The sequence below is a fragment of the Pezoporus wallicus genome, unplaced genomic scaffold, assembly GCF_028554395.1.
Source record: "Pezoporus wallicus isolate ANWC-B61680 ecotype Strahan unplaced genomic scaffold, APGP_CSIRO_Pwel_v1 contig_1181, whole genome shotgun sequence".
Taxonomy (NCBI): Eukaryota; Metazoa; Chordata; class Aves; order Psittaciformes; family Psittacidae; genus Pezoporus; species Pezoporus wallicus.
In genome coordinates, this window is record NW_026641428.1 from 1,197,051 (window position 1) to 1,210,640 (window position 13,590).

At 40.2% G+C, this 13,590-nt stretch overlaps 1 protein-coding gene across 2 annotated transcripts in view; it reads left to right on the forward strand.

The window, feature by feature from the left end:
* The first annotated feature begins 399 nt into the window (after positions 1 to 399).
* The window catches only part of SLC4A10 (solute carrier family 4 member 10), a 150,599-nt gene continuing 137,408 nt past the window's right edge, over positions 400 to 13,590 (forward strand). The window contains exon 1 of one of the 2 annotated variants that reach the window (XM_057423655.1): positions 400 to 558. Coding sequence is in view for 1 of the 2 variants with exons in the window: in XM_057423653.1 (XP_057279636.1) it covers positions 511 to 558 (48 nt within the window). In the remaining variant the exon portion in view is untranslated. The remainder of the gene's footprint in view (positions 559 to 13,590) is intronic. The other variant, XM_057423653.1, reaches the window with a different exon arrangement.

Below are 13,590 nucleotides of genomic sequence, written 5' to 3' on the forward strand. Positions count from 1 at the left end.
GAGACCGTGCCTGAAGCCTGATGTGAAGTGGTAAACTCGGAAGCCGTGTCCTGATCAGGTTTGCTATTGCGAATCCCCGGCACTCGGGGATTCGGGGGTCCGGTCCCTCCGCTCCCTCGGGCTCAGTGAGGGAGCCCGCTCCCCTTTCGGCCGTAGGGACCGGCATCCCCGACCCAAGCAAAGGTGCCGTGTGGAGGCACTAGCGGCTCCGGTGGGCCCGGTGCTCAGGCTCGGCCGCGCAGGGCCGAGGCCCGGCCGCCCTTCCCGGGCGGCAGCAACAGCTGGACCCGGCCGCATCCCGCAGGTGGATCCGGCTCGTGCCTCCCCCCGCGCCGGGGCGCGGAGCCATGTGACTGGCGCGCTTCCTGCCTCCGCGCCACCTGATCCGCGGAGGGAGCGCGGCGGCGCGCGGAGCCCGGAGCAGCCCAGCGGCTCCCGCAGCGCCCGGGAGCGCGCCCCGGCGGGCGGGCGGCGGGGAGGGCGCCGCCGCCGCCGCGGCCCCGCCGCCGCATGGAGACCCAGGACCAAGGGGCGCAGATGGAGCCGCTGCTGCCCACGGTACGGCCGCCGCAGCGCGGCCGCGGCTGCGGGAGGGGGGTGCGAGGAGCCCCGCAGGGAGGCAGCCGGGGAGGGGTCGCGGTGGCCGCCTTGCTGCCCGCCTCTGCTGGGCGTCGGAGCTGTTTTCTCGGGTGTGTGTGGAAACAGGTTGGCTCGCTCCGGTGCCGGCCGGCGCGGCGGCGGCGGGGTTGCCTGGGCGCCAGCGCGCTCGGGGATGAAGCGGGGTGTGTTTGTGCGTGTGTGTGTGTGTATGTGTGTGTGTGTGTCCCGCCGGGGTGAGCACCCTGCCCTCCGGCTCCCCCCGCTTCAGACATCCGCTTCCTCTCGGTACCCCTGTCTCTGCTTCCCCCGTCTCTGACATCTCCGTTCTCGGTGGGGCAGCGCTGGGGAGCGGGCACCTGAGGGCTGCGCCGTGGGGTCCCGCTCCGGGCTGGGACTGTCCCTGCAGCTCCCGGCCCTCCCTTGCCTGGAGACCGCAGAGGAATGTGCGGAAGTCTGGCACTTGCATCGCGGGGTCTAGCTCTCCCCCGGGATTCCCGGCTACGCTTCGTGCCGTGGTGTCGCAGTTTCTTGTGCTCAGTGGTGGAGTTGGTAATCTGGGGGTTATTGTTGTTTGGTGTGGGGGGGTACGGGGTGCACCCCTGCCTCTGAGCACAGTGTGATTGCACTGTTACGGCTGGGCAGCGTTTCTCCAGAAAATAGGAAAGGGATCAGTTAGTGGGGGACCCCTTCTATCAGTGCGGACCCTCTTCCCTGCCTGGCTTCCGTCAGACACAGGGTTTGCAGGCATAGAGAAAGTGTGAGGTGGGTGTCGATCTTCGTCGCCTACTGAGATTCTGTTTGTGAATGGTGGTTCCTGCCTTGCACTGGAAATCACTGTGTCTGGAGCAGGGAGAAGCCTTTCATGTGCATACACTAGTGTCTGACAGGCGTACACATCCCTGTGAGCACACCGCATAGGTCTGCAGAGGCTTCCCTGGCTTCTGCAATGGATCTGTGTTAGCACGACATTGACAAAGCTTGAATGAGACAAGTCTCAGCCTCTGCAGGTTGATGAGCTGCACTCATGGCAAGCCTGTTTTCTGTAGAGTCTGTTCCCATCATTTGTTGACATGGTCCATTTTGCAGTCAGGTGGCAGGTTGCTACACAGTGTGAGGTTATCCCTGGCATCTCCTTTCTTCTTGTGGCAGAGACAGTTTTTCCTGTTGCTCTCTCAATACCTTTTGTGAATCCTAATTCCTGTTACTCGCTGCTCTTGCACTTTCTGGTGCTGAAGTAGAAGGTCCCGTCTTTTTCACTGGCAGACTGGCTGTGCGCTTCCTTTCCTTAGAGAGACAATTCAGTGTAAATCCAGTTTCCATTGTGATCACTGATTCTTGTGAAAGGTTTAGTCCTCAGTGTTTCACACCAGTGAGGTAGCCTGCAGTCGGTGGCAGCCTCGCTCTTGCTCATATACCTTGCTAGCAGCCTACGTGCTGGTCTTGCTTTGCCAATATGTGTTGTCTCTGGTTGTGCAATGGCCTCTGCACAGGGAGTCAGAGGCATTAGCTTTTAGCAGGTGCGATGTACAGGATTGCCTTGTGCTGTCTGGTTTGGAGTTTTGTTTCTCCAGGGCTGTGCACAGGAAAAAAAGGCTGTTGCTGTGGTTGAGAGGACCAAAGAAGATAGGATTTCTTGTGTGCTGATGAGGGGAGAATTGTTGTCAGTTCCCTTTGCAGCTCTGACTGGCGGCACCCTGCCCGATGCAGTATCTGTCTGCAGAGCCGCAGGTCCCCATCAGTGCTGTTGCTTGTTAAGTTTGTGTCCTGGTTCCCCACCTCCATTTACTTAAGCAGCTATTGTGCTTGCTTCAAGTAGGAAAGGGAGACTTCTGTACTCCATGTAATATATATCATGGCGTGCCCTCTTCCTCTGTCCTTTACTCACACGGTTTCTGACAGGGCCTCTGCAGGTAAACAAGGCAACGTTGCTTTCTTGCCACAGTGATGGTAGAAGGCATAGGCTCCCTCAGTCTTAGAGATTTTGCAGTCCTAGTGGCATTTTCTTCTTGCGTCAAGTGATTAAGTGTGTGGATGTGCTGTGGCAGTCTCTGCCTGGCTGGTGTCTAGAGCCTTGCATGTGATGAAGGCAGAAGTGGATTTTGCATGGTTGAGAGTCTTGTACCTGGAGTCACGGCAGAGTTTAAGGAGCAGGAATCGGAGCTAATGTTAGTGTTTTTAGCCTGGGAGGTAATGCTGTGACATAATGGTACCTTTAAAGTGCTTCTGTTTTAGGGATCAATCCTCATCTTTACTTGAAACAAACAAATGGGAGTCTGAGCTGTAAGACGAATGCAGTTCTGTTCCTAAATGTTGTCCCAGTTTGGTGGACTCTGGGTCTGAAGAGAAGCGCTCCTAGCTGAGCTCTTTTCCTTCAAGGGCTTAGTCTAATGGCAAGTGTGTTTATTTATTTTTTTTTTGTGAAACTGTGACACATGATGCAGTTTAATTGTTATTTATAGTAAAAAGATAGCAAATGTAGTCCTTGATTAATTTTATCTTCTAATGGTGCTCGGAGATTGTGAAGCCTCAATATAATTTCCCACCAAAATCCCGCAGCTTGTACAAAGTGGAATCTATTTTTACTGTAGTGTTAGTCATGTGTTGTTATTGATTTATTATACAACCGTTTAATTAAAACCCCCGATCCCTAGCAACTAGCAAAATGATAAAATACTGTGGTCTGGGGAGGGGAGGGGGGGTTAAACGATTTCCTTACCAGTCTCCCTTCACAGAACTGTTTCAACAAGGAGATTTACACAGCCACAGCACCTCTGTTTAGCGGTTGGGATACTGCTTCTCATTTTTTTTGCAGTGTGGCCAAATTCCTCTGAAAATTATTAAAACTCTATTGCAAATTGTCTGTAAGTGCAATATTGTAGAAATAAATGTAAAAGGAAATTGTTCACCTGGAAACAATTTGTTTAAACTGCTTTTGACAATGCAAATATGGTCTTATTTTTATTGTTCAATACATACACTAATATGGTAACAAATTGCAGGCTTGTATGCTTACTGTATTATCTAATGTTTTATTTATCAGTCATCAAGTATATTTTTTTCAGTATGATTATTCAGTGCTTTAAAATAGTTGTGAGTAATTGAAAGATTGCTGAGGAGTCATCATGTGTTTGCAGAACGGGAGAAACAAGCTCCAGATCTTCTCCACAAAGATACTTTATTGATTTCTAATCAGAGGACCAGATATGGTTAGTTTGTCTGCATACATGTGTACTTTTTTGCACGTAAATTGTTTTGCAAATGGTCACTTAAGGCAGTGTGTTCACAGCGAAAGTTACTCTGTATTGTATTTGTTTATGTCTTTTCTGGGTCTCTCTTGTATGCAAGTCAAAATTTGCTTTTAAACCAGGGATATTTCAGGTAGAAGGAGCATATACGGACCAAGTGCAGGTATTTTCTTAAGTGTGTTTGTGCTGGGCGCGTCATTTTCCTGTGTTTTCTGAACATTAACAGTGAAACCCATGTATATAAAACCAAGTTGACTTTTCCTTTCCAAGTTTTCTCTCACCTTCAAGCTGTTTTGTTTTATTTATTTATTTATTTAAAATTCTGGTAGGTACAAGACCTTAAAGCATGACATTGATGATGTACGCCCACAGGTACATGTATGTAATGTATATGCATACACTATGGTATGTTATGTATGCTATAGGTAAGATACCGTTTGTAATTGAGTACTCTTGTTGCTGCTGCAAGTGGCACGCAGTTACTACTACATAGGCCTCCGTATGTGGGAGTATGGTATAGCGAGATCTTGGGTAGTAACTATTTTTAATGTGGCAGGTGAGTGTGGGAAGCTGCTCACACTAACAGGCCAAATTCTCTTGCTTTTGTTGATGCTGAGTGAGACCTCCGACGATACTTGCAGATGAAATGTATTGCTCATTGTGAGAATGGAGAGCCTGAGCCCACAGTTTGCATAGCAGTACTTATTCTCAGTTCATCGAAATTTAGGTTTATGGCAGCAGTTAAGGCAAGTTTATAGAGACTATAGGAATGTTGTGTTTCTTTTGGAAAAATGCAGAAGCAGTATTACATTTTCAAGACAGGAGTACTGAGATAATAACACCGTTGATAATAAAACCCCAAAACCTAATTGTAAGTATAAATCTAAGATTGAATTGCTGCTTTGAGGATTTCCCTTTTTTACTGCTTGATTCCGTGTTCTGAGTGAAAAGAAAAAAATCTTTTTCCAGGAAAACGCTAGAATGAAATGAAGTAACAATCAGGGCACGTATTTATTTAAGAACCTCCCCTCCCCCTTATATTTGCCAATGTCACGATTTAAAAGATTTCTCTGGATCATATGTTATACTGTGGTGTTACTGTTTAAGGATAATTGGCAGCCTGATACATATTTGTGAAAAAACAGGAAAAAAGTATGAATCCTGTGTGGAAATCATGTTACTTTAATGTGTCTCTGTCTGGTTTGAGTTCTTTCCACGACTTCTACTTGTTAAACACACACTTCCACTTTCCTCTGCTAATAACTGTATCTTTCCTTTGGAAAAAAAAAATAGAATCAATTCTAAACAAAATACTTCCACTGACACCTTTAATGCTTCTTAAATAAGTAATGTTTACAACCTCAGTGGATGAGAGGATTTAAGCAGGTGAGGGAAAACTTAATCCACTCTAAATTGTCTTGAACAATTAGCTGTGTATCTGATGTCAGAAGAGAAAGCCATAGGCATAGCACATTCATTTCATTTCTGTAATACACTGTAACATACATATTTGGGTCTGCATTGTAAAAATCCCAAACTTTTGAACAATAATGCCATCAAGACTCTCTTTGCAATAATAATGCCATTTTTATGTTAGTGGCGGAGTTATTTAATGGAGGACTTAGTGTGTTCAACACAATTTTCAGTGTTGGTGGAGTTTAAAAGTTATTCTCATGAAATGAAAAATAAGCTTGGCTTATTTAAACATAATTAATATAAACCATGATTGTACAAGGCTCTTGATTAGGATAGGCAAGGTGAAAGTTGGAATACATGATAAAGGCAATTAGTAAAAATAGAAGGAAAAGAGCCTTGGGCAGGGGAAAAGAAGTTGCAGGGTGACATAAGGGTAAAGTTTTGAGTGTGGAGAGATTTGTGCAAACTTGGAGAATCGAAGATGTTGTAGCTGGCTGTGGTATGAAATAGAAGAGAGAGCTGATTAAGTTTCATACAGGGAAAACTGATTTGGTTACAGCATGGGGAAAGTCACAGAGGAACAGAAGCAGGAAGGCCAGCTCATGCCCTTGTACAGGTGGGTCAGGAAAGGATTCTTCCATATCTTTTCTGATTTCCCTGTCCACCTGCTGGACCCTTTTCACTTTGTTTAATTAGCTATTTATGAGACATTGCGAAGTTGATTATAAATAGGGTTTGGAATTCTGTGGAGATGTGGAAGGTACATCAAGGTTTGCAAATTCTTGATTTAAATGAAATGGAGCAGGAACTTGCTACGAAGAAATAGGCATAGTAGCATATTTAGAATAAATCTGGATTATAAATGTTGATAACTTCAGTTATGTCCTCCTGAATCTTGAATTTACTATAAACATTTACATTTACTATGAACACATTCAAAGACTATATTAGAAAGATAGATGCCTACTATTCATCTGATTTTTGTGGTTGCAAGCAGGTTTTAAAACCATATAACAATATAAAATGTAACATTATTTATGAATGCTAATCTGCAAAATGCTAATCTTAGATGTAGATTTTTAAGCCTTCAGGAAGCATTGTTTGCTTTTAAAGAGTATAGAAATCTGTCTGCATCAGTGGGACTGCAGGAAGTTCCAGGACAAGTTTCACTGAGAGCAATCACTTGGTAGCTGTTGAACTGAAAAATGCCAGAAAGTATTACATGTTCATGTTGCATTCTGGAGAGAGATGGGGATGGTTTCGCACCTTTTTATAGAAACTTGTATTAAAGTAGTCAAAATCATCTAAATTAAGAAAAAACTGATCTGAAGCCACTGTTCTGAGGGATTGTTCCAGGTATCAGTCACTAACAATTGCATTAGATATTCATAAGTGCCGAAACTATGTAAGGATGGAAAAAAAACCCCAAACCCTGCTGTTAGATTTGGGTAAAAGTAGAAAATAGATACTTAAACTGTAATTAGTCTGTCAAACTATTTCATTAAATTCAGTAACAAAATGCCATGGAGAGGAAGATAATATGTACATGTAAACTTCCTTTCCGGTATATGAATGTGTACATGTTTTTATGTTAGAAGAAAGCAGCCATAAAAAGAATGTGATTTCATGTTGAATCTTTCCCAGTAAAATGCTGAAAACACTGTGTTGGTTGTCTGGAATTAAGGATGTTTATAGTGTTGTAAATATTGATAGGAAATAAAGGTACAATCAGGGAGGTTGTGTATCAGATTACAAGTTGGTACTGACTAGTAGTTTTCATATTGTTTTTTTTATAGAATCAAAGAATAGAATCCATAAGGGAATAAAAATAACTTCTTCTCAAGTGTTTTAATTTTGGTGTTCAGGAAAATTTTAGTGGTAAATTTGAATAGTTGGAATTATAATTGTAGAAAACAAATTAGAAATAAGAAACGACTGCATTATTTTGATGTGTTAAGTATTTGCAAGGTACAGTAAAATTTTCAGTTTTGTTACTGGACCGAAACATCAAGCTTCTGAATACTAAGATGGATCTGTTTCGTTCTGTAAAGCTATATTTTTGTTGTAAGATGAAACAGAAAAAAATAATTCCAGGATAAGATCCTGAAGTCTCTCCTAGAACTGGTTGGAACAAAGATGCAGTTGATAAATTTGTGCTTGAGTGTATTTCTAGAAAAAGAATTTTGCTTTCAACATAAATCCATCATCTGTCTGTATCCTTGACAGTTTCCCAAGAGCCAAACAGGAACCCTACCAGTCAGATTATTAAAATTCAACTAAGAAAAATGTTGATCTGTTTCCTCCTAAATTAAGATATTGACCTTTTTTATTTTTTTGGAAATGTATACTGAAATATACCGAAAAGGATTTAAGTTTTCTATTTGGAATTAAGCAGCATAATGAAGTCTAAAATAATCTTGAAGAATTTGCCAAAATTCCAATGCAACTATCAATAAAGTCTTAACTGCAGATCTAGAAATACACATCTTTTTTCAAGGCCTGCCTCAGTAGAATTGAAGATGTCATTCTTATTTAATTATTTAATTTGCTTGTCTCACAAGTCAAAGCCTATTGCAACAGCTGTAAACTAAATGCAAATCTTGAGCTTTTTGCTAAATCCATAAATATGTTTTGCTGAATCTAAGAAGTTGGTATTTTTCATTTGAACTGCAGATAAGTGATGATAACGAGAAGATGAGAGTTTGAGTGAAAAGTATTAGGCGCCCATTTGCTCTGAAGATTTGTTCTTTACCTTGGGACTCAAGGTTGAGCTTATAGGTATGCTGTTCCCAAGGACTGCTGAATAACCATACAGAAGTGATTGAACCACTGTTGTCCTTATTACCAAAAAACCTCTCACCTCTTCTGCCCAAGTGGGAAATGGATAAAGTTGGATATCATCTGCTAAGAATGCAGAACAGTGTTTTTGTGAGATTGCATTACAAGCATCTCTAGTGTATTGATACAAAATTGAAAAGATTGGAAGTTTATGATGTGATAATCCATAAGGGAGAGGATGTATTCTCCTGGTATGCTCTGTAACATGAAGAATGTAACAAAAATGATAATTTCATATTGCCTGTGGAAGAAGGTAGGCATTCTTCTAGCTTTGATTTCATGAAAATGTGGATAACCTGTATCCTTTTTCAGAAAAATCAGCATGCTTTAAGAATTTCTTTTAATCACTTTTTGACCTATTTAGGTAAGTACCAAAATAGAACCACAGTGTCCCAGAACAGTGTATTATTGCACTGACAGAAGGGATATTATATGTACTGGTGTTTAAAATAAATTTATAGAATAAAAGTAGCGTTCCCTTCCATCGTCTCACCCCCAAATCTATGCAGTCCTCAGGAACAACTTAGTTTCCAGTTCTTTTGAGGCTACTGCTGCCTTGTTTGAGATTCATATGAGTATCATCATTAATACAAATGTTTATGCAGTCTCTCCAAGTCTGCTCTCTTCTGAGACTTTAACATACTTTACTTTTTTTTTCCAGAAAATTTCATAACTTCGACTGTAACCCATATTACTCATCTTCTTCAATTACTGTCATCCTTTCCCTTTATTTGAAGATAAGATAGAAATGCTCAAACTTAAAACTTGATTGATGATATAATTATCTTTTAGAAAGCTTCCAATTTATTCTGTTTTTCCTCTTAATGATTGTGTTGTAGTGAAATACTTAACTATGTCCACTTGTTTTTATTGCAACATTGGAATAGCTTTGAAATTAAAAGTGGCAATGAACTGTAAAAGCATTCATAAAGCTGTATTTAATACTCATCCAAGAATCTTGTGAAAATTCTAATAATAGGTAAATTCTAGATCTTTTTTTTTTGAGAGAAGTAACTGAATGAATCCAGAATAGGTGAATATGCTCTCAAAATTAGTATTTTGAGTGCAGTGCATAAGCCTTCATGCTTATTCTCACCAGTTTCATAAAAAGGATTTTTTTCCTGTAGCCATACAGCTGGCTTTCCTCACTAGCATCAAATGTGCCTCTTGCTTTTGGAATCTGTCCCTGCCAGTTGTTATCCTGTAATGGACTGGACTGAGAGAAACCCTTTTCTGAAGTACCCACTGAAACCTCATGTTTCACAGGACTTTGTTCTAAAATAACATTGGAATAAAAGGTTAAAAATTTTTAAAGAAACTTTTAAAGAAAAAAAAACATTTGGTTTTGGAGAGATTGAATTTTTTTTCCAGTGATCTGTAATTTGTGGAGTTTGATTGTGTTTGTGTCACTTCATCTTGTCGAAAAGTTTGTGACTGTGTTGCTGTATCAGCATTGATGTACTTTGGCCAGCAAAACATGCGATTTTTTTTTTTTCCTATTTGCCCGACCATAATTAAAAGTAGATGAGAGGTTTCTAAATGCAAACCAGTATTGCCCAGAGCAACAGAAAGCTGCAGCTACTTCTGGAGTGAAGAAAACACTTTGAAGAGAAACTTAAGAGGTATGCAGCTGCCAGAAGCAGGTTTCAAAGGAAAAGAGTTGGTTTTGAGAACTGGCTGTCTCAGCTGTACCCGTGAAGAGGGATTTGCCTTGGACTGGCTTCTGCCACAGGAACTGTGTTCCCATTAACAGTTGCAATGATACGTACATGGTAACAGGATTATAGCTTGCAAGTACAAAGAAGTTACAGCCAAAAAGCTCAGAATCCCAAAGCTACTTTGCCCTGCCTCCTCCCCAGTTTTTCCATAAGTATGAAACTTGTTTATGTATGTCTGTGAAAAAAAGTGAAGTTAAAGGGACCAGACAGAGTTTTGTAAAAGAAGCTGTCAAAGAAGAGTATAGAAATCTTAAAGTGAAGGCATTTAGTGAAAGTTGTTATCAAAGCATGTAAATGTGTAAACCTTGGCTATGTATTTTTTTACTTTTTTTTTTTCTTGTGTGAATGACTCAGACCTGTACAATCCAGTCTTGCGCACATTCATACTACCTGTGTGCCTTGGGTAGTTCAGTACAAAGAATGTAGGTTTCAATGAAGCATCCAGTGTAGAGTCTGAGAAAGACTGGTAGGAAAGAAGTGTTCTCATTCTGAAACCATTTCTTTTTAATCTTGAAGTCTAGAAATTGTGATTCCAGAAGTACCATGGTATTTAGAGCAACTTGGCATATAAAAATTCTGAGCAGTGTTTCAATGATAATGTTATAAAAAGGTAATATCTATAAAACCAGTTCTTGGTGACTGATGGGCTTCTGAAATTGCAAACTCTGGCACTCATCAGAAGTTATGATTTCATGTTTGTTTGTGTCTATCTGGTCTCCCTTGGCTTGCATACAGAGTGGCTGTAAAAAATCCTGCTGTGAGGTAGGTAGCATCAGAGCCTTCTCTTTTAATTCCTTAGTTGCGTGTGCTGACTTTACATAAATGCTAGGTAGGTTTACCCTTGATAAAATTGGGGTAATCTGCTTTGTGCTTGGCATCATGTAAGAATAAACACAGCAGTTTATTACAGCATGGATAAGATGCTGTAAATGAGACATCAAGTTTAGGTGGTTGTATTTTTTGTTTATTTGTTTAGGCAAAAAGGTGTGAACCTTTTGAGACGAGAACTGTATTTTTGTCCTGGATGGATGCAGGGCCTGTCATGAAGGGTTTCTGGTCCATTACTGGCTAATTCAGGAGCTAGGCCGGAACACATGTGAATAACAGACTTGTTTATTGGCTTGATTTTAAGCAAGTAAGTTTCTGGTAATGCAAAAATAATAGAATCTGCTTCTTTTCTTTAGTTTGTTGCTCTCCTGATTGCTCATGAAAATAACTGAGCTATTGCAGCATAACCATTATGGCTGTAATCACATGAAGTGTTTGCTGTTAAGAGTGCAGATAATAGTTACAAATGGTGAATGGACAATTAAAAATACCTCTTAATTTAGGCTCTTATTTACATTTTTTGAACCAATAAAAATTTAAATTTTCTTACACAACAAATAGTAACTTTTATGGATTCAGGGAAGTGCTGTTTATGGATGTGAGATTACAAAATTCTAGAGGATTGTGATTAATCTTGTTCAAATACTGTAACCCAGAGACTGTTATTCTGCTATACTTTGATATTTGATTCTCAAATTTTTCATTTCACAGTGATTGCAGGAATACCTGTTTATATAATATTTCCATTTTGAATATTCTTTAAAAAGCAAAAGACATAATTATGTCTGGCAAGATTGTCTTGAGTGTAACCAAAAGAATTGATAAATGGTCTGTGCAAGCTGTAATACAGTATTGTTAATACTTTACAGTTAGCGTACAACTTCTAATAACTCATTATTAAGAGCAGGTTTATTTCTGCTACTGCTATATTTTTATATAGGAATGTAATATTGATTTGTAATTACAGAGTGATTGACTTCTTTTTTTCTTTAGTCCATAAATGATTATTTTCCTAATACTAACATTCAGCATTTTTCCAGCAGGCTTTTCTTGGGTATTATGGATTTTTGTGGCCATATATATGGAAATATGAAAGTATATTTCATTATAATGGGAATATTTTTTAAAATTTCTGCCTGGTTGCAAACATTCAATTCAATTGAATGTTACCAGCTTTCAAGAAATACAAGATTAGGTAATTTTTCCTTTGGTTTTGTTATTAATACTGTGTTTTAGTACTAGTCGTACTTCATTTGAATTACATAAACCCAGGTTTTGTTTTGTGATGACCGAACTTCTTCAGGGCACTAAAATCACATGGAGATTTATTACAATATTTCAAGCCTTAAAGCATCTTCTACTGTGTAAAAAATATGTATGGTATTAAAAAAAAAAGAGAAAAAGAAGTGTCTTTCCTTTTCTTATATGGAATGGGAAGATGACTCAATTCACAGCAGTGGGTTTCCTTCACAGTCTCAATTTTTAAGTGTTTCATTTAAGGTATCTTGATTGGTAGAGTTAGTAACAGAAATGATAGGAAAGTGTCTTATCATTTGGAAGTGCTAAGATAACAGATGTGAACATGAGTGATCTAAGACATGCATGTGAATTGTGAGTATAATGAAAAGAGCAAGAAATTTAAAAGAAAATTCAGTATCAAATCAGCCCTCATGGTGGAGATGGAAAATGTGAAAACATCAATCTTGATAATCCAGAAATCATCGTTTGTGTGCTTCTTTTTAAATCCCATCTTTTCAGCCAATCTCTTGCTTTTTAGGTGCTCTAGCTGGCTTTCAGTATCGTATCTTTTCCTGTAACAAATTCCATTTCTCCCTAGGATGCTTTTCTCTCTGCTGTCTAGGATGTTTGTTGTCCAGGTTGTGCTCCTTTTTGATGTTGTTCTCTACTTGGGCGTTTACTCCTGCACTTCTGTGGATTGTGCTTCACACAAGTGCATGCCTGTGTTTAAGGGGAGGTGACAGTCAAGTCACTGCTAATGTGGACACAATGTAAAAAAACCTGTCAAAGCACTGTCTGTGTATAAGATCAGGCTGCTCTAAGGTCTCGCCAGAGCTTTCACTTCTCTAAGCTGGACACCCCCAACCCTCTCTGACTTTCTTCATAGGAATGGTGCTCCAGTCCTCTGATCATCTTCCTGGCCCTCTGGATTTGCTCTAACAGGTCCATGTCCCTCTTATGTTGGAGGACCTAAGAGCTGGATGCAGGTGAGATCTCATGAGAGCAGAATAGAGGGGGAGAATCACCTCCCTTGACCTGCTGACCATGTTCCTTTTGAGCTTAGTGATGCCATTGATGATAGTACTGAGTGCTGCTAACCTGAGACAGGGCTTTCCCTGAGCTTTCAATTTTAGGACTCTAAAGTCTGGATCATATTTTGAGGTAATGTCATTCAACCTTTCATTACTATTGGGAAAATAGTTTCTGTTCAAATCAAAGCTATGTAGATTAGGAGTTGCTCTGGAAATGAGGAGGAGGAGATGGAGGATGAGATACCATGAAAAATAAAGAAAAAGTAAATACAGAATAAATCCTAACTATTTCATTATAGCAGAAATAGTGAATTTCAATAAAATTATCATTCACTAAGTTAAAAACAAGAGAGAAACACTTTCCACAAAGTATAGAGTTCAAGTACAAAACTTAAAGTGATGTGGGATATTACGGAGGCCAGTAGTGTAAATAGGTTAAAAAGGAATTAGGTAATTAAGCATGGTGATCCTAATTCAACAAATTCAATCACCATCTTAGGAAAACTTTAAACTGCCGATTACCAGAAACTGTGACTGAATACCAGAGGAAAGACCATTTGCTAGTTCCATTTTAACTTGTACTAAAAGGGGCAAGTAATGGGGCAGCCTGAGATAAGATATGGATTTTAAGAGAGTTCTGCAGTTCTGCTTTTGCTTTTGTTCCTGGGGTCCATG